General features: G+C 40.0%; 1 protein-coding gene across 4 annotated transcripts in view; it reads left to right on the forward strand.

Annotated features, from left to right (window-relative positions):
* Nucleotides 1–25,983, forward strand: part of LOC137012903 (DNA repair protein RAD50-like) — a 57,515-nt gene that overhangs the window by 30,307 nt on the left and 1,225 nt on the right. For all 4 annotated transcript variants that reach the window (XM_067376388.1, XM_067376390.1, XM_067376389.1 and 1 more), the window contains 13 exons: nucleotides 541–698; nucleotides 1,544–1,719; nucleotides 2,160–2,397; nucleotides 3,366–3,555; nucleotides 4,963–5,089; nucleotides 6,838–7,031; nucleotides 11,163–11,273; nucleotides 11,442–11,534; nucleotides 11,628–11,741; nucleotides 12,487–12,614; nucleotides 12,857–13,081; nucleotides 24,607–24,692; nucleotides 25,823–25,965. In XM_067376388.1, coding sequence (XP_067232489.1) covers nucleotides 541–698; nucleotides 1,544–1,719; nucleotides 2,160–2,397; nucleotides 3,366–3,555; nucleotides 4,963–5,089; nucleotides 6,838–7,031; nucleotides 11,163–11,273; nucleotides 11,442–11,534; nucleotides 11,628–11,741; nucleotides 12,487–12,614; nucleotides 12,857–13,081; nucleotides 24,607–24,692; nucleotides 25,823–25,965 — 1,983 coding nt within the window. The remainder of the gene's footprint in view (nucleotides 1–540; nucleotides 699–1,543; nucleotides 1,720–2,159; nucleotides 2,398–3,365; nucleotides 3,556–4,962; nucleotides 5,090–6,837; nucleotides 7,032–11,162; nucleotides 11,274–11,441; nucleotides 11,535–11,627; nucleotides 11,742–12,486; nucleotides 12,615–12,856; nucleotides 13,082–24,606; nucleotides 24,693–25,822; nucleotides 25,966–25,983) is intronic.

Here is a 25,983-nt window from a genome sequence, read left to right on the forward strand (position 1 = left end):
TGAATTTGAAAATGAAACAGTGAATCAAACACATAATCCATTACAAACAAATTTAATAGATTTCTTTAAAATAATTATTTTAGGCGATCTGTAAAATAGTTTCTTCAGAAATGTTCATACTACTTTTAAAAAGCAAGAGTGTTTACAATTTTCAGTTCTATTTTGTTTATACATTTTGAAACTTTCTAAAAAATTAATAAAAAATAAAATTTGAGTGTAGCATAAAAGCAAAGAGAATATTCTACTATTTATATTTTAGCTGTTTGCGGTTTCGTTTAAAAACAGTATATGAAATACCCAAATTATTCCCATTATCACATTTATGGAAATGTGCTGAATCAGAGCACACTGAGAGATATTAACTCTTTCTAGGCATTATATGACAGTATACAGAATATGAAGCACAGTAATGTCTGGATAGAGCAATCTATATTCTCAAACATAGTATTTTTATGATCAGTGCTTATGCCAGACGGCTTTGCAAAGTGACAATTTTATCTAACAAGAAAAGAAAAAGTGCATCTCTGCTTCGGATTCTAGATGGATAAAGAGGAGCAAGTGAGGAAGATCAAGTCCAGACATAATGAAGAGCTGGTGTCTCTGCTGGGACACTTCCCAAGCAAGAGAGAGCTGGAAGACTGGATCCACTCCAAATCCAGAGAGATCAACTCCACCAGAGAACGGCTCAGCAAAATGAAGTATGTGACACTGTTTAGTGATTTGTTTTTCCACAAACATTTGTATAATAGTTGGTGTTTAATATAATAAGTTAGAGAATGCCATAAATTATGATATTCAGTGTGAGGGTATAAAATGTTTCATGCAGTTTCATGCATGAGAATCTAAATGTCTACGTGATAAGCGACACACACATGCATTCGTACAACCACCCACATACATAAATCTTAACATAAATACATAAAACATAAAATGTTTCAAATAGTTAAGAGAGATTTAGTTACTTTGCTTCATCACCATGGGGTCCTTTGCAGGTGTCTGAATGATGTCACATCCTGTCATGGATATTGATATGATGTTATGATATTGACCACATGACTTGATCCAAAATGGTCCCTTTATATTGGTTACTCCGAAGGACATCAATGAAATTCATTTTTCCAGACATTTTTCTCATAACAAAGCAACGACTTCTACGCATAATTTTAATACCATTTTGCACTATGTTGATATATGATGCTATAAAATTATAACAGAAAAAAATGTATACATTTATTACATTTTAAGGTATTTTAATCACAAATGAAATGGCTGTATTGGTGTTTGGATGGTTATAATTAAATATAATTAAAACCTTTTGGATTCGATAAAAGAGATCTAGTTGTACTACCTTACATACTTTGGATGTCATATCTTTGTTTTTTATTATTACAATTATTATTAAAAAAACGACCCGTCACGTCACGTTAGGATTTGAATCTGCAGCCTTGGGATTGTAATTTGCTCCAGTTCAGCCTTGATAAGTAAACTAACTAGCATTGCTAGACGGGACTCTTGAGGAAATTTTCCTTTTTGTTTTTCATAGCAAGGATCTTGCGTCTGGAGAACAGAATAAGACTCACTTCACGGCAGAAATCAAACGTAAGGAAGAGCTGCTGGCCAGTTATGAAGAGAGACTTTTTAACGTGTGCGGCAGTCAGGACTTCCAGTCGGACCTGAGCAAACTGGATGATGAGCTGGAGAAGTGTTCTAAGCAGAGAGGTATGGAAGTGTGTTCGGCATGGTCATACTGAAACCTTTTAGATTCACACAAAATATACATTCTGTGCTAATATTTGAGGAAATCTTAAGAAAAATGCAGAATTGATATACATTTGGTAGAAAATGCAAATATAATGAGGACAAATTAGGGCCGAAGGATGTGTTTTGTGTATGATGGCCTTTGAATTCTGCTGAAGTCTAAAGCTTTTCCGATGCAGATTCTGTGTGGGGATCTGTTTGATGGTAAATTACTGTTTATTGGCAAACAGGATATAGACTGCTTTATGACAAGTATAGCAATGACTGTTGAAATTAAGTAGCAAGCTGGAAACTGTTGTGGTAGGTGACTGTTACCCACACAGTATTTGTGCTAAATCAGAACATCCCTAGTTTTCTCAGTGTCTTTTTCTCTTCTCTGGCCTGGATCTTTCTTTGAGCAGCCATGCTGGCGGGTGCCACAGCCGTGTACAGTCAGTTCATCAGCCAGCTGACAGAGGAGGGCGAGCCCTGCTGTCCCGTATGTCAGCGCGTGTTCCCGTCAGAGGCAGAGCTCCAGGATGTCATCAATGACATGCAGTCCAAGCTGCGGCTCGTCCCAGACAAACTGAAGAACACTGAGCAGGACTTGAAGAGAAAAGAGCGCAGACGTGATGAAATGATGGCTCTGAAACCCATCAGGCAATAACAGTTTACTGTCTGTCTGTCTGTCCATTCATTCATCACTCTATTTATCTATCTGTCTATTACTCAGTCTGTTTATCACTTTAACCAACCATCCTTTACTTAGTTCATCCATCCATCCATCTTTTACTTCACCTATAATCCATCCATCCATCCATCCATCCATCCATCCATCCAATTATTTACCCTTTCTCCCATTCTTCCATCATGCATCTGTTCATCCCTTCATTCCCCATCCTTCCATCATCCATCCATTCACCTGTTTACCACTTCATTCCCTCATCCTTCCATAGGTCCACCTGTTTACCCCTTCATTCACCCATTCTTCCATCCATTTACCTGTTTACCCCTTTATTCCCTATCCTTCCTTCCATCATCCATCCATTTACCCCTTCATTCCCCAATCCATCCATCCATGTATCCGTTTACCCCTGCAACCCTTCCTTCCTTCCATCCGTTCACCTGTTTACCCATCCATCCATCCATCCATCCGTTCACCCCTTCATTCCCCCATCCTTCATTCATCCATTCAACTGTTTACCCCTTTATTTCCCCCATCCTTCCATACATTCATCCATCTACTTTTTTTACCCCATCCTTCCATCCATCTGTTCACCTGTTTACCCCTGCATTCCCTCATCCCTTCCGTTCACCTGTTCATCCCTTTATCCTCCCATCCTTCCATCCATCCACCTGTTTACCTCTTAATTTCCACATCCATTTACCTGTTTACCCATTCATTCCCCCATCCTTCCATCCATCCACCTGTTTACCCCTTCATTCCCCCATCCTTTCATCCGTTCACCTGTTTACCCCTTCATTCCCCCATCCACCCATCCGTCCATCCACCCACCTGTTTACCACTTCATTCCCTCATCCTTCCATCCATCCATTCACTTGTTTACTCCTCCATGCATCCATCTGCCCTTTATACTGATATTAATGAATCTTTTTTGTACTGACAGGCAGTCCATAGTAGAGCTCCAGGAGAAAGAGCTGCCAGAGCTCAGAAATAAACTCCAGCGTGTGAATCGAGACATTGAGAAGCTGAAAGGAGACACTGAGGAGCAGGAGACACTGCTGTGCACACTGATGTCTGAGGAAGACACAGCCAAGGCCTGTCTGCAGGACGTCTCCCTCATGGATCGCTTTCAGGTCTAAGCTCATCTCCAGTCAGCCTAAATGCAGAAAATAAAATCCAGTAAAATGCAGCACATCAGAACAATACAACAAATATTTAAAGACTTATTGATGAATCACCTTAAACAGTCACATACTGCAGTATTGTGATTCCCAACGACTCGAGAGAATACCAGCAGGAAGATGTTTTGCAAATATTTTTTCAAATATTGTTTTTTGTGCATAAATAGCATTTTTTTTTGTGTTTACAAAAGAACAGTTACATTAATAGTTATGACTGGCTGTAATTTGCAAGCGAGTTTAGTCATCTTCAGTCTAGCACCCTAATAAACAATTATGTGTCGTCAATAAAAACATAATTACAATGCCTAGTAATCTGTCGAGTTACAGACAGCAGTTAACAAGGGAATAGCAACATTAGCCAGCTGTTTAGGATCATACGATAAAGTTCCACCCTCACCTGCACCACGCATCATTATTTGCTGAGTATACACACCCACTGGCCAAAGGGTGCAGCCCAGAAACTTCCTGAACACAGGAATTCAAGAAGAAAATATGAAAATTCATGCACTGGGCAGTGTCTCTGTAGACACAATCACCACTGCACACTTCTATTGGACCATAAATAATGATTGAGAGTAGGGCTGTCACGATTCCATGATTAAATTTGAGTGCTAAAAATCCTTGATTGCAATTGACTATATACACGGAGCTTTCTTTAGAACTTCCGCAATAATATAAGCCAGCTGGAAAACTTCCGGTAAACAATTTCGCTATCAGTAGAGACACTGCTGCCGAACACTGTTGAGAGACACACAGACTGGGGTAGGCTAATTCTCTCTCTCTCTCTCTCTCTCTCTCTCATAACTGCGTTGTTAACTGTATTATTCTATATCAATGGCTCAAGCCTTCGTTACTAGTTCTGAAATGATGTTTTGGAATTAGCAGCGGAGACTTGGGATGAGATGCGTAAGAAATTAGTTCTACACACTAGTGTTTTAAGGACAAAAACCTGACAAATGTTTTACAGAAATACATTGAAATACAGCATCTGAACAGTGTCTTGAGGTGTAGTATAAGCAGAAACCGTAGTATAACCGTAGTATAAGCAGAATAATACTCTCATGAGTGTCATGATCCAATCATGATCCTAACCTTTATCTCCATAGAAATCTCAGCTGGCCAGTGAGTGAAATATTGGTGTCCGGGACAGAGACCAGAGACCGTAGTGTACCCCATGATTGTTTTAAAAAATCTTAGCTTAAAGTTGTGCTGTAAATGAATAGTTCTCCTAAATGTCTGTTCAGATAGTATTCTCACTCAAAATAGAGTAGAAACCTGGACCCAGAAATGGTAATCTAACTTAACAAGCAGTATTTTTATTCAACTGTGCATTATCCAAATGTTTCCTGTTATTTGTAGCTTGACCTGAAGGATGTAGAGAGAAAGATCGCTCAACATGCAGCCAGGCTACAGGGAGTTGACCTAAGCCGCACCATGCAGCAGGTCAGCCAGGAGAAACAAGAGACCCAACTCCGCCTGGACACCAGTACGTTCAGCAGTTAATGTAGAATGTGAATGTATATCTCATGTGAATGTACACTCCTGTTCAAAAGGTTGGGGTCTGTAAGATTTTAGTTTTTGAAAGAAGTCTCTTATGCTCACCTAGACTGCATCTATTTGATCAAAAATTTAAATATTATTACAATTTAAAATACTTTCTGTTTTAATATATATATATATATATATATATATATATATATATATATATATATATATATATATATATATATATATTTGTGTAATTTCTTCCTGTGATGACAACGCTGACTTTTCAGCATCATTACTCCAGTCTTCAATGGCATATGATCCTTCAGAAATCATTCTAATATGCTGATTTGGTGTTGCTTAGAACGGTTGTGCCACTTAATATTTTTGTGGAAACCGTGGTACTTTTTCAGGACTCTTTGTGGATAGAAAGTTCAAAAGAACAGCAATTCAAACTGCATTTGAAATCTTTTGTAACATAATCAATGCCTTTATTGTCAATTTTAATTGGTTGAATTTTGTCTTTTTCTGAATGAAAGTATTAATTTCTTAAAAAAAAAAAAAAAAAAAAAACTTACTGAGCCCAAACTTTTGAATGGTCATGTACATCATTTGTCATTTGTTCTTTGATGTTTATATTCTATTTATATAAATTTATAAGGAAAATTGTATAACTTAGGTACTGTATTAACAGATAGACAGAACGACCAACCTAGATAGATAGATAGATAGACAGACAGAGATACAGACAAGGCTTAAATCTAGTCCGAGGCTAAAATGCATGTTTGAGCTATGTTAACTGAAAGCAACCTGCTCTAACATTAAAATATGTCAGTGCCATTGTTTTGTCTCAGGATGCACCAGTAATTTATTTTTCTAAGGTAAGTTTATAAAAACTACTTAAATGTCTTAATTTAACTAAGGCCTACTCCTGGCTTAATCTAAGCCCTGTCTGTGAAACCAGTCCTTAATGTTTTAAATGTTTATTTGCTGTTGTAATGTCATGATAAATAATCATATGATAGGCCCTCAATTTATTTTGAACTCATAAAAACTGCATGCATTGTTAAAGGGTTATTTCACCCCAAAATGAAAATTCTGTCATTATTTACTCACCCTCATGTTGTTCCACACCTGTAAGACCTTCGTTCCTCTTCGGAACACAAATTAAGACATTTTGATGAAATCCGAGAGCTCTCTGACTCCTCAATAGACAGCAGTTTAATTATAACTGTCAAGGTCCAGAAAGGTACTAAAGAAAATCTTAAAATAGTCCGCATCACTACAGTGGTTCAACCTTAATTTTATGAAGCGACAAAAATACGTTTTGTGCACAAAAACAAAAAAATGACTTTTTTCAATTTTTTCTCTTCCTTTTCAGTCTCCTACGCTATTGATGTAGTAAACACAGTGCAGTGCTTCCGTGGTTACGTCCAGACGCCATCTCAATATTGGCCAAAGCTGTACACGTGAGCAGCACAAAGCATGCGTGTGACGCAGGAGCCGGCCAATAATGAGTTGGCATTCTGACGTAGTACATAATTTTCATTTTTGGGTGAACTAACCCTTTAATATAAAAGTGTTAGCAAAATGCTAGTAAAATTAATTTTATATGTAGCATGTCACACCACAGGACATGTCAACATAAAGTATTTAATGTCAGATACCCAAATACTGGTAAAATCAATTGTAACACCTGATTTGTCCCTGTTCATCACTGTGTCTCCATGTAATGCTCCTTGTGTGTAGCCTGCAGTAAGATCGAGCTGAAAAGGAAACTGATCCAGGACCAGCAGGAGCAGATCCAGGCCTTGAGGAGCAGTGTAAACGAGATCCGTGGAGAAAAGCTCCAGATTTCTAGCAACATGCAGAAACGTCAGCAGTTGGAGGAGCAGTGTGTGGAGTTCTCCACTGAAATCCAAACGCTCCACCGAGACATTCGAGTGAGAAACACTACTCCACTTAAATTTGCCCTCGATTCATAATGAGAAAAGTTGCCTTACATAGGTTCACTTGACGCTACATTATTAGCTGACTTTATAGAAACACCCTAAGATGTGGTTCTGATTTGCGGGGACTTGGATTGAAACTAAACCCCCTGAAAGGCATCTTGTTGCCAAGGCATTAAACATTTTTTTTTCTTGGAATGGATCTTGATTAATGCGCAATGTGGGCATGTTTGTCACCTGCTTGCATTCAGGCATTCGGCCTCTGAGTCATTTCAAAGCAGGGCCTATGGTCAATGTGGGTTTGTGTCTCCTGACTATTAGGTCTTATGGCAGTAATGTAATGTCCAGAGTGATTCTGCTGGGCCTGCACCCTATGAGGCCACTTCAGTTGTGAATCATGGAAAGTATGTCCCTGCTGACACTCTCACCGCAGACAGAGTTACACACTGGTGCTGTCAGACTTGGTTACAGTGGAAACCCAGTTTAGACCCAGGGCTTTCCTCCAGGTTCAATCTGTTGTTGCAAGATGATCGAGACCGTTGCCTCTGTGGAAGGCCAATCATCTTAAAGGATTAGTTCACTTTCAAATGAAAATTAGCCCAAGCTTTACTCACCCTCAAGCCATCCATCACAAGTATCTAGCTTCCGCCAGACTGCCTTCTGTATTCAAATTACGCAAAAACGGAACTGGCGCCATGTTAGTTCCGTAAGTTAAATAGGGAAAGTGTAGGACATGCAGTGGAAGCTTTTTGAAGAATACGGAAGGCGGTCTGGTGGAAGCACTTGCAAGGTGAACATTTGTGTTTATAAAGCATATACATTTTTATTTTTTTTAGAAAATGGCCAATCGTTTTGCTAGATAAGACCCTTATTCCTCATCTGGTATCGTTTAAAGCCATTTGAAGCTGCACTGAAACTGTAATTTTGACCTTCAACCGTTTGGTGTCCGTTGAAGTCCACTATAAGGAGAATAATCCTGGAATGTTTTCATTGAAAACCTTAATTTCTTTTTGACTGAAGAAAGAAAGACATAAACATCTTGGATGACATGGGGGTGAGTAAATTATCAGGAAATTTTAATTTGAAAGTGAACTAATCCTTCAACTGGCACATAAGTTGCCTGGTGATGATGGCTGTTTCTGGACTTAGTCTATTTTCTTCCAGACTTTTGAAGTTGACATGTGTTGGTGAGGATGGACACATCTGTGATCTCGTATCTGAACTGTCAAGAGGAAATATGTTCTCTCCCAAAGTGCAGGTTAGCGAGTTGCATTCTACTCTGAGCACAGAACAAGTTTCTGTCATTAAGTGCGATCCATGTCCCAGGTCAGTTAAACTTGGAAGCAAGTTTACTTTTGAGGCACGGGTTGAGGCCCAGAGAGTATAGGGTGAAGTTGGAACTCTTTGCTTCCAGAAAAACAGTCCCCAGTCCCCTTTTCGGTTATGTCTGTCCTCTACATTACTTCTGGGAAAAGATGCTCTGGTGCAGCAGTGGCGGCATCCTCATCACGGATGTGGAATCTTTGTGTTTTTGGCCTTTGATTGGATCTGGTCTTTCCTCTGAGATAAGACCATCTTAAATTCTAGGAAACCCTCTATGAGGCACCTATGTGCCTTCAAGTGTTGGCTTATTGCATCTTGGTGCAGAGATTGACAGTTGGATTCGATTCACTGCCTGTGGCTTGACTCTGGTTTTCTGGTTTATACATGGGGTGAGGCAGCTAAGACCTTACCGCTCTGTACATGTTCCCTCATTGGATTTATCTGTGGTTTTGGAAGGTTTAACAGATTCTCCATTTGAGCCATTGGAATCAGCTGCAGCCCTTGTATGGGTTTTGCTTCTGGTCAGGTGAAGGTCTTGTTGTGACCTAGGTTAGGATACATACCCAAGGTTGCATCAACTTCATTTTGCTCCCAGGTTGTTATGTTGCTTTTTCTTCTTGGTCCGTTTGCTTTCACAAGACAACATTTCAAAGCATACCAAAATGTGTTTATGCAAGTCACATGCATGTACAGCTGTCCCCTTATTGGTCAGAGTTTGCTCTGCGTCATCCATTAAAATGATTGCCAAGTTCACTTCATGAGCAATATTGTAGCTTGTTTAGTACCTACTGTTGAGACACACGCAAACGCTATACAAATGTAGCAGTCATTCCCGCTGTTAAATTATGTACTACATTCATACTAATTCAGGCACAATCTCTCTCTCTCCCAGTGTGGTTGTGGCTTCGAGGCTCAAGGCTTTGTCGGGAAAGCATTCTTGAATGTAGAAGTACGTTTTAAGATGAAGAGGCGCTCTGCAGTAGCCTAACTAATGTGCTCACTCACAGAATCAAACACTGCTGCATTTTATATAAAACATTTCCCGTTATGAAATATGATATTGTTTGGTTTGTTGGTCCGCTGGGTCAGATTGCTTTCACACTACAAGCGGACCGCTTCAGAGTTCATTTGCAATCGGGCCGAGACAACCTCGTTCAGGCGATCTCGGAGCGATTGTTTTGGTGTGGGTCCAAGAGTGATTGCTGTGTTCACACATGCCTAAACGAACCAAGCCAGGGGAGAAAACTCACTACGTTCTGAAACAAACGTTCAGGTGTGAAAACACCCTAAGTCGGACGATGCTTAAAAACAGCCCAGCGTTGTCCTACCGTCAATCATCAGCTTGGTGTGTCCTGGGCTTTACATGTCAGTCAGACGTCCTCTTGGGTGGTCTGTGGCCAATGAAAGCTGCTATGGAGTCCAGACCTTCTGCCGTCTGGCTCCACGAGACTACTGTGGCCATAGCAGAGGAGCTGCTGCTACTAAGCAAAGGATGTCGCATTGGGTGAGAAATGCTATTTGTAAAGCTTATGAGACGTGTGGGTTATCTTTGCCACTGTTCATTCATACACACTTTACTAGGGTGTCACTTTTCCCCAGGCTTTGTTTAAAGGAGCGTCTTTGGAGGAAATTTATGTAGTGGCAGGCTGGGCTTCTCTGAACACATTTAACAAGATTTTATAATCTTGATATTATTTTGGCCCCAGGTTGTCAGGGTTTTTTTTTTTGAGCGGTGGTTCATGTTTGTGCAGTCACACACTGATAAACCAGCAGTTACCTAGTTGTGTGGTGCTGTGGTGTACTGTTATCATAGCATCAGTTCCTGACTCAGCATTGAGTGAACATGTGAAAGCATACATGTGGGTTATTTTTTGCAATTATTCTGCAAATAATGCATTAAACTGATTAAAAATGACAGTAATACACATTAAAAAAATGAATATTTAAAATAAAACCTTTTTTTTTTTTTTTTTTTTTTTTTATCAAATAATCTGAAACCACAGTTTCCACGAGGGTTAAGAAGGTTAAGCAGCAAAATTGTTTTCAACTTTTTAAAAAAAACAAAATGTTTGAGCATTAAATCAGCTTATTAGTATAGTAGTATAATGGCTGCTGAAAATTACAAGCATGAATTAGATTTAAAATACACTGCCCGGCCAAAAAAAAGTCACTGTTTGGATTTGAATTGGCAAATACTTAAGAGTTTATATTTGGATCATTATTAAAGTGATTATTATGTTTGTAGCATGTTATATGATTAGCAACAGTTACCTAATTGATGGAGTGTGTAGCTTTTCATCTCTTAAACACACATGTAGGAGCCATGATACTCCAGGATGACAATATCAAGATTCATTAGGCTCAAACTGTAAAAGGATGGTTAGGAGGGAGCATGAAGAATCATTTTCACATGTGAATTGGCACCTCTGAGTCCAGACCTTAAATTCATTGAGAGTCTTTGGGATGTGCTGGAGGAGACTTTACAGAGTGCTCACCTCTTGCATTGTCAATACAAGATCAAAAATCACCTCTTGATGGAAATAACCTCACAACATTTATTTCCATTCCTTTTTTTTTTTTTTTTTTTTTTTTTTTGTCCGGGCAGTGTATATTAAAATAGAAAAGAGTTATTTGAAATTGTGATAATAATTCCAACAGTTTTTACTGTATATTTGATCAAATAAATGCAGCTGTGGCGAGCATAAGAGAATTCTTTCAAAAACATAAAATCTTACAGAGCCCAGATTTTAGAACGGTGGTGTAATCATATTTTTACTGTTGTGTCGTGATTTTTTTTATTAGGATGCAAAGGAGCAGATTTCTCCTCTAGCTGCAACTCTGGAGAAGCTCCAGCTAGAGAAACAGGACCTTGCCAAGCGCAGGATGCAGAAACAGGCAGAAGGGCAAGAAAAGGTGTGGGTTTACTTGTTTTTGCACTTGTGTTTTAGGTTTTATGTGACTCATAATTTCTTTTCTGTAAAATTATTATCCACAATGTCTTGCATTAAAAGGTTGTGGATGTTTACCTTAATGCAACTCATTGCTTATTAGAGTTGACTAAAACTTTACACTTTCTTTTAGATAAATGCAATCAAGGAAAAAGTAAAAAACTTGACCCAACTTGAAAAAGAGATCACCAAGTACATTGAAGAGGGCAAAGACACCTACAAAGAGGTATGCAAATATTTTGTGCAATCTCTTAGCTCCCATGTCCTAATATATGCAAGTTTTTTTCCCCTTTATTTTCTTTGACTTTTTCTTATTTAGCAAAAAGAAACTGAGCTACAAGAGGTGGACAAACAACTACACGAGGCTGAAAAACATAGAGAGAAGACCAATAAAGACATGGGCAACATCCGACAAGATATTGACACTCAGAAGGTCAAGCAAAGCTTCATGTGTTTTTGCTTTGTTGTTGCATAGGCTTACTATTCACAAAATTAAAATGCAGACACGCAAACACCAATAAATGAATAAATAATCTAGCAAGAGATGCAAATGTCAGCAGATTATGACAAATTTCTAATAATTTTCACACCTGCGTAGAGCTGATGTTGTGCAAGCAGGGACTTTGTTGACCAAAAATGTACAGAAAAAAGGTGCTTAATGGTGTGAAAGAGGCTAATGAATGAAATGTCAGCATGAACCTCCAGCTTTGTTTAAACACTGTTGATTTTGTTAACCAATATCTAATTAATTAAGTGGCTGATGGCATATATAAAGGAAGACAAAAGTCTTAGACACTTTAAATCCAGGATTTAATCCTGGAAATAAAAGTTTAAAGAATCAGAAAAGAAACCGAAATGTTAAATGTAAAATTAAGAAATATTAAATAATCTGCATTATTTTAAGGTCACTCATCAAATCTGAAATTCCTGTCATTGTTATTCTGAACAAGTCATCTTATTTTTCTTAATCAGCCTTTTGGATGCAGTTGTCAGGTGGTAATTTGAAATTGCAAAATTTTTAGCTGATTAACCAGCTGAGCCCATTTGTTCAGCAATCCACATCTGAACGCTTGTGTTGTCGTAATGTGCTTACATTTCTGTTTTTCCTAAAATAAAACATGTGTTTTTCTGTTTTCCATTTTGTTTGTGGATATATGATTGTGGGATTTTTTTAACAGGTTCAAGAGCGCTGGCTACAGGATAACTTGACCTTACGGAAGCGTGTGGAGGAGCTGAAAGAGGTGTCTAGAAAACGTGAAGCCTTGCTTAAGGAGATGGGCAACATGCAAGTCGTGCAGCTGCGGAAGTATGAGATCACACAAACACGAACTACCAAGTACCAGTTAGGAAGTCCTGACAATGTTTGACACACTTTCAGAGTCTCAATAGACTATATGCCGAGTATGTACTTTGGTTTCCATAACTCTAAATGAATTAATCTCACTAACTCTTAAATTACTTAAATGTCTACTAGTTTGTATAATTTTTTACAAAGTGTGAGAGTTCAAATTAGTGTGTATCTTAAAGAGTGTTTCTTCTGTTGTCAAGTGAGCGGCGAGAAGTGGAGCGAAAATTGGAGGACCTGAAAAAGAACCGCAGTGTGGCTCTCGGTCGACAGAAAGGCTACGAGGACGAGATCCTCCGTTTTCGTAAAGAGCTCAGTGAGGATCAGTATTGCCGGGCCGAGGATCTCTACAGAGACAAAATGATTGTCATGAGAACAACAGAGTTGGCCAATAAAGACCTGGACATCTACTATAAAGCTCTAGACCAGTAAGTAGGTTATCAGGAGTTTTCTGAAGGGTAGTTTCAGGTAGCGGTTTGTGAGTGTGTAGGTTTGGTTTTGATGTGTTTCGGCAGACAGTAAGAAGCAGCACTCAGCAACAGGGCATGTACGTGATTACCTAGACTGAAGGAAGTCTGACTCAACCTTTTAGCACTAATGATGCAGTTGAATCATCACTAACTGGTGGGCTTGATATCACAGGGACTCCCCAAAAAGACGCTAAAATACTTACCATGATTGTAACCATAGCAATGGTTAGGTGTTGATAGTATAAGTAGAATTATATTGTAATATATACAAAACTCAGTCCAAAACAATACATTACACAATATACACATTTTTGTATAAAAGTGATTCGGAAAGTCCTGAGAAATTGTTCAGCAGATGAGATTATACAAAGTGATTTACATATGAGAAACATAGAAAGCAATTTTTCATATAAGAGCAAACAATAATCACAGTACTGTGATACCCAATAAAATTAGAAAAAGCTACAAAGAACATAGGTAAAAATGCAGAAAGGTCATAAAAAAAGAAGACTGCATCTTTTTATTTGTAGGAAATGCCTTTGATTGTTATTGTAGTTTAAAGGGTTCATGATATGATAAATCAAATTTTCCTTAATCTTTTGACACATAAAAGGTCTTTGTACCATTAAAAGATCCTGGCAGTTCCATAGCATTAAAAACAAAGCATTTAACCAAGCTCCGAAAGTTTGTTTGGATATTGCAGGATCTGTGATGTGATGTCACATGGGCAAATACACTGGAATATGACATTTTTCCACACAATTGTGAAACTAGTACTGACACTAAATTAAGTTCCTTTGTGAAATATACTGAATCAGATAAAATGGCTAAGCGTGTCGAGGCACGAGCACTGACCAGATCGAGATCTTTGTACAATATACATGAATTTGCCTTGTCCGAATTTTTGCTAGTTTTCATTGGTCTCTGCCTGCATAAATACACAATTTCATCAACATTATTAAAGCAGTAAGCATTAATATTAAAAATGGTGGTCGAAATGATGTTGCTGGTTTCCGTTGAGGAATATACAGAGGAAGTCATAAATCACCGTATCGTCCTGTGTCTTCACAGAAGTTACATCAGCAGACCTGTGGGTGTCTAAATCTTTTGCCGTCATCTACCTATCTGCAGTGAAGATTTGTTATCCTGACTTTTTCAGGCATTCGTTTTCAATGTCAGTAACTTTTCTATACTAAACAATTGATAATAATTGTCAGTATATTTATTTAACTCCAAATATTGAATAATACGTCCTGGAGGCAAAGTAGCTATAGTGGTCTATTTGTTACTTATTACTGCTCAATTGTGATTAAATTCATAAATCAACAGCATTTTTTTAATAATATGTATGTTGGACCGTATTCAGTTTGCACCAGAAATAGTATTTAGGCCAAATTGCGCAACTCTTAAAACCACAATGTATTCTTTCAAGGTTTCAGGGTTTGTCACAGCTTCTAGAAAACACCGGATGTGTCCTATCATTGGATAAAAAATATCTGTTTTCAGATTCTTTTTTAGGGATATTTCAGTAAATATTGCTAAAAATACTAATTTTATCCCCATTTTAGTTAACTGTCAACTACTTTTATGTTTTATGAGCACAACCAAATAAGATAAGTTCAGTGGAGTTGACATATTTTTGAAGGTGCTTTAGATGCAGAAAATAAGGTTAATAATATAACTTAGATTACACATTTTTCAGTTTTACTCAAATTAGGGTGATGCAAAAATTAGTACAACAAAAACGAAAAAAGTGCATGACGACCAAGGGCACGGAGTGATGGTAGCATCTTCTCTTTCAGTATAGAGCAGTACATCTGTGAATTCATGATGCCATCAATGAAATGCAGTTTCCCGACACCAGCAGCACTCATGCAGCCCCACAAAAGGACACTGACACCACCATGTTGGTTGTCACTATTGGTAGCATGAGGCGATACCTGGACCCTTCAGAGGTTACACAGGCAGTCCAACTCCTCCAGGATGGCACATGAATATGTGCCATTGCCAGAAGGTTTGCTGTGTCTCCCAGCACAGTCTCAAGAGCATGGAAGAGATTCCAGGAGACAGGCAGTTACTCAAGGAGAGCTGGAAAGGGCCATAGAAGGTCCTTAACTCATCAGCAGGACCGGTATCTGCTCCTTTGTGCAAGGAGGAACAGGATGAGCACTGCCAGAGCCCTACAAAATGACCTCCAGCAGGCCACTGGTGTGAATGTCTCTGTCCAAACAACCATTAACAGACTGAGGGTGGCCTGAGGGCCCGATGTCCTCTAGTGGGTCCTGTGCTCACTGCCCGGCACCGTGAAGCTTAATTGGCATTTGCCATTGAACACCAGAATTGGCAGGTCCTCCACTGGTACCTTGTGCTTTTCAGATGAAAGCAGGTTCGCCCTGAGCACATGTGACAGACATTAAAAGGCCTGGAGAAGCCGTGGAGAACGTTATGCTGCGTGTAACATCATTCAGCATGACCCGTTTGGTAGTGGGTCAGTGATGGTCTGGGGATGCATATCCATGGAGGGACGCACAGACCTCTACAGGCTAGACAATGGCACCCTGACTGCCATTAGGTATCGGTTTGAAATCCTCTGACCCATTGTCAGACCCTACGCTGGTGCAGTGGGTCCTGGGCTCCTCCTGGTGCACGACAATGCCCGGCCTTATGTGGCGAGAGTATGCAGGCAGCTCCTGGAGGATGATGGAATTGATACCATTGAATGGCCCCCATGACTGTCCAGGAGCTCAGTGATGCCCTGGTCCAGATCTGGGAGGAAACACCCCTGGACACCATCCGTCGTCTCATTAGGAGCATGTCCCGACGTTGTCAGGCATGCATACAAGCATGTGGGGGCCATACAAACTACTGAGTACCATTTTGAGTTGCTGCAGTGAAATTTCAGCAAAATGGACTAGCCTGCTGCATATTTTTTTCACTTTGATTTTCGAGGTGTCTTTGAATTCAGTCCTCTGTAGGTTGATCATTTTCATTTCCATCAAACGATGTGACATCCTTTCATTCGTAGCACATTACCCAGTCCATATCAGTATAGATATCCAGCATGATATTTTTCCCCATTGAGATCTGATGTGTTTTCAAAGTGTTCCTTTAATTTTTTTTGAGCAGTGTACATTCTTTCTCAGGTATTGTGACATTTCCCATGTGGTGCCATTGAAAATTCTGACACAATTGTTATTCTCTAAGTTATATTATTAACCTTACTTTCATGTTATAAGTCGACCAAAACGCATCTTATTATCAGGTGTAAACAGGGCCTTTGTGGCACTGACCCTGGCATTAGGAGGCACACACACAGAAAACATTCTTTCCATCTGAAATAGATAGCTGAAGTTTACATTTGGTGTATTCCAGCAATCCAAAATATCTCTGGTCAATGGAAAACCCATATTAGTCAACAACTGGTATGAAAAACCAAACCTAAGTGCTATAAGTCTCTTAGCTGCTAATTATATGCTAATAATGTCACTTAAATAGATTGATTGGACACTTGCCAAGGCAGCGCACACAGACAGCTGTCCATAGTATTCTGCTTTCTAGGCCGTTGTTTGGGTGCAGGCTAGTAAAGCAGCTTAATCTAATGAAATAACGAGCCACACATTAAACCAGTTGACCCGTTCTTCTCACCATGATAACATCATTGCTGATGGTGCAGAAGAGTAGAGGAAGTGTGGCAATCTGATAGGACACACCATGTTGAGATGCAAGATTTCACCTAATATAAATTCTAATAAAAGGGTAAGGAAAAAAACCTAGTTGACCAAATTACCATATTTTCTCACATTTGGTCAAATTATTTGTACTCTTACAAACCAGTTCTAATAAATCAGAACGGTGTGTCTTCATTTAGTTTGATTGCCAGTGTAAATGTTTATGTATCTGCACAATACATACTCACACTCCTGGGCAAAAAAAAAAAAGAAAAAAAAAATGCTGAACAAGCTAAGCTTTTAATTGTCTTAAGCACAACTTATTGGTCAGCAAATTTGTCAAATTTTTCCAAATGCACTACTTAAAAATGTATTGCTGTCTCAGAAAAAAACATCAAAGACAGAATTAAGTTATCGGCAGAATATAGGAAGTTTGATTCAGTTTGGTCATGTGGAGTGATGAATCTCAATGAAACACAAGAGCAGTGTTTTCAAAAATCTGTTGAGAAATATAATAAGTGCATCTCTGCCACAGTAAAGCAGGAAAAGTGTCATTGTGTGGGGAGCCTTTTTAGCTGCTGGTATTGGTGAGCTACTTCACTGTGAAAAATCATTTAATGCGTTAAAGTACAGGCGATTATTGCAGAATGGCCTGCTTTCCTAAAATGAAAAGTTATCTAAAGAGGAATGGTCAGATGCAATGCTCCTGCCCAAATTGCAAAGACATCCATGAAGTGGCTTGAAGAAAAGTCCATCAGACTCATGGACATGTTTTATTAAATGACAGAATATTTTTAAGTGAACTTAAGCATCACAACATTATAATTTACAGTCTGAAAAAGTAATCTCAAATCGAGAAGCTGAAGATTTATGTTTATAACTAAATAATAGCAAAAGTGTTCTGAATGCAGAAAATATATGAAAATAAGCGGTATATAACACCAGGTGGGGGTAGTGGGCGTGGGTGAAATTGCTTTGAATGTGCGTCAGGGAGCCGCTTTCTATATGCAGGGTATTGAAATTGCTTTTCACTTGCGATCATGTGTATTGTGTATAGGGAGCAGCAGTACTGACCGCACATTTTGCAAGATATTTGTTAGTGACTGTCAGGATCTGTCACGCTCCAAATCGACCGCCATCGTCTTGTCAGTCATCGCCCCTTACGCTCATCACATGATCAGTGAAATGATCTAACTCTTGCTGCACTGTGCAATGACTCTGCCACTCATGCTGTTTGGAGCAGAACAGACGCTTTCAGTTTATAATTATAGCATCTGTTGTCCAACTGAACTAAATGGATTTTATTTCTTCAAAGTAATGTAATCTGTGTACGGCCGAACACCAGTAATACCGACTACTGCAACAAGCCTAGCATGCTATTACGACCAGTCTAGGTTTAATCGCAATAAAAAAAAAAAAGGAAAAGGAAAAGGGATGCCTTCCCCAGTCGTCAGACCAACAAAAAGACACATGGAAAATTGATGGACAAAATAAAACACTAGATTCAGGATTCAAGAAAAACGATTGACGTTTTATTAAGATGAAAGGAATTATGTGATAAACATTTGAAAGTTTCCAGGATAACTTAAACCAGTGGGTGCATAAACTTCAGGAAGACCCAAGGCCCAAAATAACAAACAAAACGGGTAATAAAAAAAAAACAAGAATATCCAAAATAACTTCCCTCAATGTATCAATACATTGTAAATAAAAATACAACAAATTACCCTTACTACCCTAGCAAAAACAGAGCGAACTTAGTTTCAAAAGAAAAGGGCAGGTCATCCCTACAGAACACCTTCACTGTAACCAAAAATAACATAATCAAGGTTAATGCACAACATAAAAAAAAAAGGTGGTCTGGCGGCTGGAGAGGAGGCAGGAGAGGTGCGACTGGCCCGAAGCCGCAACAACTCGCCGGCAGGAAACGGAAGAGATGGTTTTAAACCCTTGCTCAGTAATTGTAACCCAATCCCGGCAGAGAGAGGTGGAGCCATCCCGTGATATCCCGCTTGACAAAAACAAAAACAAAAAAAAACACACACACACACACATATAACAATAAACCAAATAAACAATATACAGGATTACACAGTTCCGTAACACCCCCACCGCTAAAAATCAACGCACAGTTGATTACACAGCACGAGACAAAGTATCGGCCAAAACATTTTCTTTTCCTTTCTTATAGCGAATGTCTAGATTAAACTCCTGTATGATTAATGCCCAACGCATTATACGTTGATTAGAATTACGCATGCGGGACAGAAAAACCAACGGGTTATGGTCTGTGAATACCACAAGGGGTAATGAACTTGACCCCACATACACCTCAAAGTACTGTAATGCCAGCAATAACGCCAAAGCTTCCTTCTCGATTGTGCTGTAATTCAACTGATGCTTCAGAAATTTCCTTGAAAAAATAACACACAGGGTGATCAACTCCATGCACATCCTCCTGTAGGAGAACGGCACCAGCGCCAGTAGCGCTTGCGTCCACATCCAGCTTGAATGACGTCGAAAAATTAGGGGCAGAGAGTACCGGCGTACTGCACAGTAGTGACTTAACAGCCTCAAAGGCAATTTGACATTCATCAGACCATACATAATCTTTATTCTGACAAAGCAAGTTGGTCAAAGGTAACACCACATCAGAGAAATTTTTACAGAATCCTCGATAGTATCCTGCCATACCAAGGAAACGTCTCAACTGCTGTTTAGTATTCGGAACAGGAAATTGTACAATAGCCTGCACTTTGGCGGCCACAGGACGAACTTCACCTTGACCGACCTGCTTGCCCAAATACGTCACTGTAGCCCTTCCAAACTCGCATTTTGCGAGATTTAGAGTCAAAGAAAATGCTTGTAACCGATCAAACACCATACGAAGGGTTTTTAGATGTTCATCCCAGTCAAAAGAGTACACCACAATGTCATCGAGGTATGCGTCGCAGTTAGAAATGCCCGACAGCACTTTATTCATCAGGCGCTGAAACGTGGCTGGAGCGTTTCGCAACCCGAACGCCATAACGGTGTACTGTAGTAAGTTATCGGGCGTGACAAAAGCTGAGACTTCGGCTGCGCGAGGAGTTAAGGGCACCTGCCAGTAGCCCTTAAGTAAATCCAGCTTCGAAACGAAAGTAGCTGAGCCCACCCTGTCTACACAATCCTCCATACGAGGCAGGGGGAATGAATCCGGCTTCGTAATCGCATTGACTTTTCTATAATCAGTGCAAAAACGAGCAGTGCCATCACTTTTCGGAACGATGAGACAGGGGGAACTCCAAGCGCTGGAACTCGGAACAGCCAAGCCATTGTCCAGCAGATACTTCACCTCCTCCTGCATTACCTGACGCTTAGTCGGATTCACCCTGTAAGCATGCTGTTTAATTGGTGGGTGATCTCCAACGTCAATGTCATGGCATACTGCAGTCGTTCGGGAGGGTACATCAGAAAACAGAGTTAGATATGTCTGGATTAGATGACAAATATCTGCTCGAGGGGCTTCAGACAGATATAACAAATGAGACCTCAAATCTTTAAGAATCTCGGAGTTTTGCAAACGAGCGCCGGTGACAGAGACACTTCGTATTGTCAAACCATCTGTGTCAGGACAATCAGAGACAGGCACAGGTTTAACAGACACAGGTACAGATGGAACAAGAGAACTCTTCACTTCGCTGTCACGCGGAACATACAGCTTCAGCATATTTACGTGACAGACGCGAGTTTTCCTTTTACGGTCAGGTGTACGAATTACATAATCCGTTTCATTAAGTTTGGCATCAATCACATACGGGCCAGAAAACTTCGCCTGCAACGCTGAACCAGGAATAGGGAGCAAAACCAATACCATGTCGCCCTGATTAAAAGAGCGTGCAACAGCTTTTTGTCAAATCGTGTCTTCATTTTTCCTTGAGCAGAGGCCATGGAGACACGAGCTAATTCACACACACGGTGCAACCGTTCACGAAATGAACTAACATAATCCAAGATATTAATAGCATCACTGGATTTACTACCCAACATTTTTTCTTTCAGTAACTTTAGCGGACCCCTCACTGTATGGCCGAAAACTAATTCGGCGGGACTAAAGCCGAGCGATTCTTGCTGAGTCTCACGAACAGCAAACAATAATAGGGGTAAACCCTCATCCCACTCATTTTCAGACTGAGTACAAAAAGTACGCAACATTGATTTTAAAGTTTGGTGGAACCGTTCCAGCGCGCCCTGCGATTCTGGATGGTACGGGCTGGATACTTCATGTTTTATATCAAGCTGAGATAACACTTGTTTAAATAACCGAGACATAAAGTTTGTGCCCTGATCAGTCTGCACAACCTTTGGTAAACCAAAGGTAGAGAAGAACTTCGTTAAAGCTCGCAAGATTCCCTTGGTTTTTATAGAGCGTAAAGGCACAGCTTCCGGGAAACGGGTATTAGAGCACATCATAGTTAGTATAAACTTATGTCCGGACTTAGTCCTTGGCAAAGGACCAACACAGTCCAGAATCACCCGCTCGAACGGCTCACCTACTACGGGAATGGGGCAAAGAGGTGCTGGGGAAATTGACTGATTCGGCTTGCCCACAATTTGACAAGTATAACATGACCGGCAGTATTTCGCCACATCTGATCTCAAACCGGGCCAAAAGAAGTGACGCAAAATGCGGTAGTATGTTTTCGTAACTCCCAAATGACCTGAAAAGCTGTGGTCATGAGCCAACATCAACACGTGAGAGCGAAACTGAGTGGGAACCACTATCTGATAGACTGCATCAGCTTCACATTCAGAAATTGCTGGTGTTCTTTTTCGCATCAATAACCCCTCATCCCAAAAATAAGCTACAGGTCTCTCCAACACATCTTCCTTTTTCACAACGGCAGCTCTGCAGCGAGCCAGTGAATTATCATGTTTTTGCGCATTCGCTAGAGTGACCCTATCAATAGTCGAAGACAGATCAATTTCAGCACCAGGTATAATGGACAGCGACTCAGCATGCTTACACTCTACCGCTACGGGGAATTCCTGGCCAACATCAGCGCTATCAGAAGAAGCCAGGAAGCTATCTGAAAGTTCCACCACGTCACTATATTTACGTGACTGCGCTCGCGTAATCACGCATGCAGGAAATACGGAAGTTAAGTTCGAAACTGAGTCTACAACATCTCGTGGTTCAGAAAGCGGATCCTCAATTACTTCGGGAAACGGCAATACTTTTCCACCCGCGAGGTCATTACCGAGAATCAAATCAACCCCTTTAATAGGTAGTTGCGAACGAACAGCAATTTTAACGAGACCGGAGACAAGGTCAGATTGAATGTTAACATAATGTAAAGGAACTCTGACTATTCCTAGTTCAATCCCTTGAACCAGCACATCGGAACCACAATACGAATCCATAGTAAACGGTAGAATACTGCCCAGCACAAATGACTGAGCCGACCCAGTATCTCTGAGAATGCGAATTGGGATCTTATCTCCCTCTTGTCCAGTAAAAAAAACTACACCGCTAGAAACAAACGGGTCATATCCAGGATCAACTCCTTGCACATCAGAATCAGCTGGCGGACTCGTAACGCGAACAAACCCTACACCCTTCTGTGCCTGACGTTTTGGAGACTGATTTTTCTTTTTCAAAGCGGGGCAACCAGCAATGAGGTGACCAGCCTCATGACAATAGAAACACTCACGTGTTTCACCCTGATTCGGTATAGCAATTTTTACAGTTTTCGAATTCTTTTCAGCTCCAGTTTGAGAAGATTCACGGCGCGCAGACGGAACAAAAATATTTTTATGGGTCAATACAAATTCATCAGCTGAAACAGCTGCTTGCGCTAACGTGTTTACTTTCTGTTCATTCAAATGTAACACAATCTTGTCCGGCAACGCGTTTTTAAAATCTTCCAACAACACGAGCTCACGAAGCTGCTCAAAGTTATTTACCTTGCTGGACTGACACCATTTATCAAAAAGAGTTCCCTTTTCACGGGCGAACTCAACAAAAGTCTGGTTGGCGGCTTTCAAATGTCCACGGAACTTTTGACGGTAAGCTTCGGGGACAAGCTCGTACGCCCGAAGAACCGAGGCTTTCAAAACATCATACTCTAAACTCTCCTCGATAGACAGAGCTGCACAAACTTCTTGAGCTTTACCAGTCAGTTTGCATTGCAGCAAGAGTGACCAAATCTCTCGTGGCCAATGCAAAGCGACAGCTATACGCTCAAACGCGCTGAAGTAAGAATCAATCTCAGCTTCTCTAAAAGCAGGGACTAAACGAATCTGCTTACTGATATCAAACTCACCCGTACTTGTAGGGTATGGGTGCGGAGCAGGAGAAACAACGGATGGAACGCTCGCAGAAATACTGGGTACAGACGCTATAGGGGTTTGTGATACACTCACCGGCACAGTCGAGACGCGGCGAGCTTCGAGTTCACACTGCCTGACGCGCAGAAGCTGTGTATCGTGTTCTTGCCGCTTAACTTGTAAATCAAGCTCTTTAAGTCGTATTGCCAATTTCAGATCTTCTGTTTTTAGACCTACCAATGGATCTGGATCTGCCGTCGGAATTTGAACTGAAGCTTCTGCTCCGACATCCCGTAACTCTGGCTCGATTTTCAAAACCCCCGCCGTCACCAAATTTTCCTGCACCACATCTCTTATTGCCTGTTTAGAAGCTACTTTAGATACAGCTATATCATAATAATCAGCAACAAGAATTAAATCAGATTTACGGCATGAACGCAAAGCCTCTACAGTAGGACACTGCTTAAAAGCCTCGATACTAAACTCCATAATTACTCCCCCCTTCACAAGTAAAAACCGCCAATCAGACAATAAAGCAAAAATACTCACCAGCAAGGCAAATCATACTTACGAATCCGATGAAATGGACGAGCCCCCAATTTATTACGACCAGTCTAGGTTTAATCGCAATAAAAAAAAAAAAGGAAAAGGAAAAGGGATGCCTTCCCCAGTCGTCAGACCAACAAAAAGACACATGGAAAATTGATGGACAAAATAAAACACTAGATTCAGGATTCAAGAAAAACGATTGACGTTTTATTAAGATGAAAGGAATTATGTGATAAACATTTGAAAGTTTCCAGGATAACTTAAACCAGTGGGTGCATAAACTTCAGGAAGACCCAAGGCCCAAAATAACAAACAAAACGGGTAATAAAAAAAAAACAAGAATATCCAAAATAACTTCCCTCAATGTATCAAAATAAAAATACAACAAATTACCCTTACTACCCTAGCAAAAACAGAGCGAACTTAGTTTCAAAAGAAAAGGGCAGGTCATCCCTACAGAACACCTTCACTGTAACCAAAAATAACATAATCAAGGTTAATGCACAACATAAAAAAAAAGATGGTCTGGCGGCTGGAGAGGAGGCAGGAGAGGTGCGACTGGCCCGAAGCCGCAACAACTCGCCGGCAGGAAACGGAAGAGATGGTTTTAAACCCTTGCTCAGTAATTGTAACCCAATCCCGGCAGAGAGAGGTGGAGCCATCCCGTGATATCCCGCTTGACAAAAACAAAAAAAAACACACACACACACACACATATAACAATAAACCAAATAAACAATATACAGGATTACACAGTTCCGTAACACATGCACAACTAAATAATCAATATTGACCGATACCAAACATTAAAAAAAAAAAAAAGTTATATAATAGGGGTAAGAGATATAAGAGTTAATAAGTCTTATATTAGCAGTTAGTGATTCGATATGGTACAGATATATCATGCATCCCCAGTATTTATGGATATTCATACAGCTTTTTTTTTTATTATTGCAGAACAATAATGAAGTTTCACAGCATGAAGATGGAGGAGATTAATAAAATCATCAGAGATTTATGGCGGAGCACATACAGAGGACAAGGTCTGCCTTTAAACACAAATGTTTGTCTGCTATTATGGCTTTGTTTGCATGAATCTTTTTAAATGGTTATTTCACCCAAACATTAAAATTCTGCCATTAATTACTCTCCCTCATGTCGTTCCAAACCCGTAAGACTTTTTCATCTTCAGAATGCAAATGAAGACCTTTTTAATGAAATCTGAGAGATTTCTGTCCCTCCATAGCTATGCGATTACCATTTTGACGCTTCAGAAAGTTCATAAAGAGATCGTAAAAGAAATCCATATGAATTGAGTGATTTAGTCCAAATTTTCTGAAGAGACACAATCGCATCATATGAAGAATTTATTTAATTTAGTCTTTTATTCACATAAATTCATCAATGCACACATCAATTATGGTAAATGGAAACTCAAGCATGTTGTTTGACGTGTGCGAGAACCAATGAGGTTTATTCTCGTGTGGTTATGCATATCTGTCTATGGAGGGACAGAAAGCTTTCAGATTTAATCAAAAATATCTTAATTTGTTCCGAAAGATGAACAAAAGTCTTATAGGTTTGGAACAACATGAGGGTGAGTAATTAATGACAAAATTTTCATTTTTGGGTGAACTGACCCTTTAAATCAGGGTTCCTCGAATCCAACCCTGGAGGGCCACAGTCCTGCAGAGTTTAGTTAGACCCTGATCAAACTCACCTCTCTGCAATTTTGTAGTAAATCTGAAGACCTTGATTAGCCTGTTTAGGTGTGTTTGATTTGGATTGGAACTAAACTCTGCAGGACAGTGGCCCTGTAGGACCGGATTTGAGGAACCCTGCTTAAAGTCCTGCTTGACAATCTGTCAAATCTTTGTTTGACTGTTTGAGACTTAAGCCGCACACACACTTAACGATTGTAAGGCCGATTATGAATGTAAATTGATACTTATGACTGATCGTGCTCGAACACGTCCAGTCAGAGCCAGTTGCGTTCAGTCTGCGATTACAGTCGGTGTTCATATTCCGTGTGCAGTCGCAGGAAACAATCGCTTGTATGTTGAGCAGTCTTAGAACTTAGACTTAGGTAGTCGTTAAATGTGTGCCCGGCTTTTTAGTTTATTTGGTGACCTTTTACCATAATGTCAAGAGTATGTCTCCTGATCTCCCACAGACATTGAGTACGTAGAGATTCGCTCTGATGTGGATGAGAACGCCTCTGCTGGACTGAAAAGGAGGACTTATAACTATAGAGTGGTAATGGTCAAAGGAGACACGGCTTTGGACATGCGGGGACGTTGCAGTGCTGGACAAAAGGTCAAAAAGCAGCTACAT

Source organism: Chanodichthys erythropterus, chromosome 22, assembly GCF_024489055.1.
Source record: "Chanodichthys erythropterus isolate Z2021 chromosome 22, ASM2448905v1, whole genome shotgun sequence".
Taxonomy (NCBI): Eukaryota; Metazoa; Chordata; class Actinopteri; order Cypriniformes; family Xenocyprididae; genus Chanodichthys; species Chanodichthys erythropterus.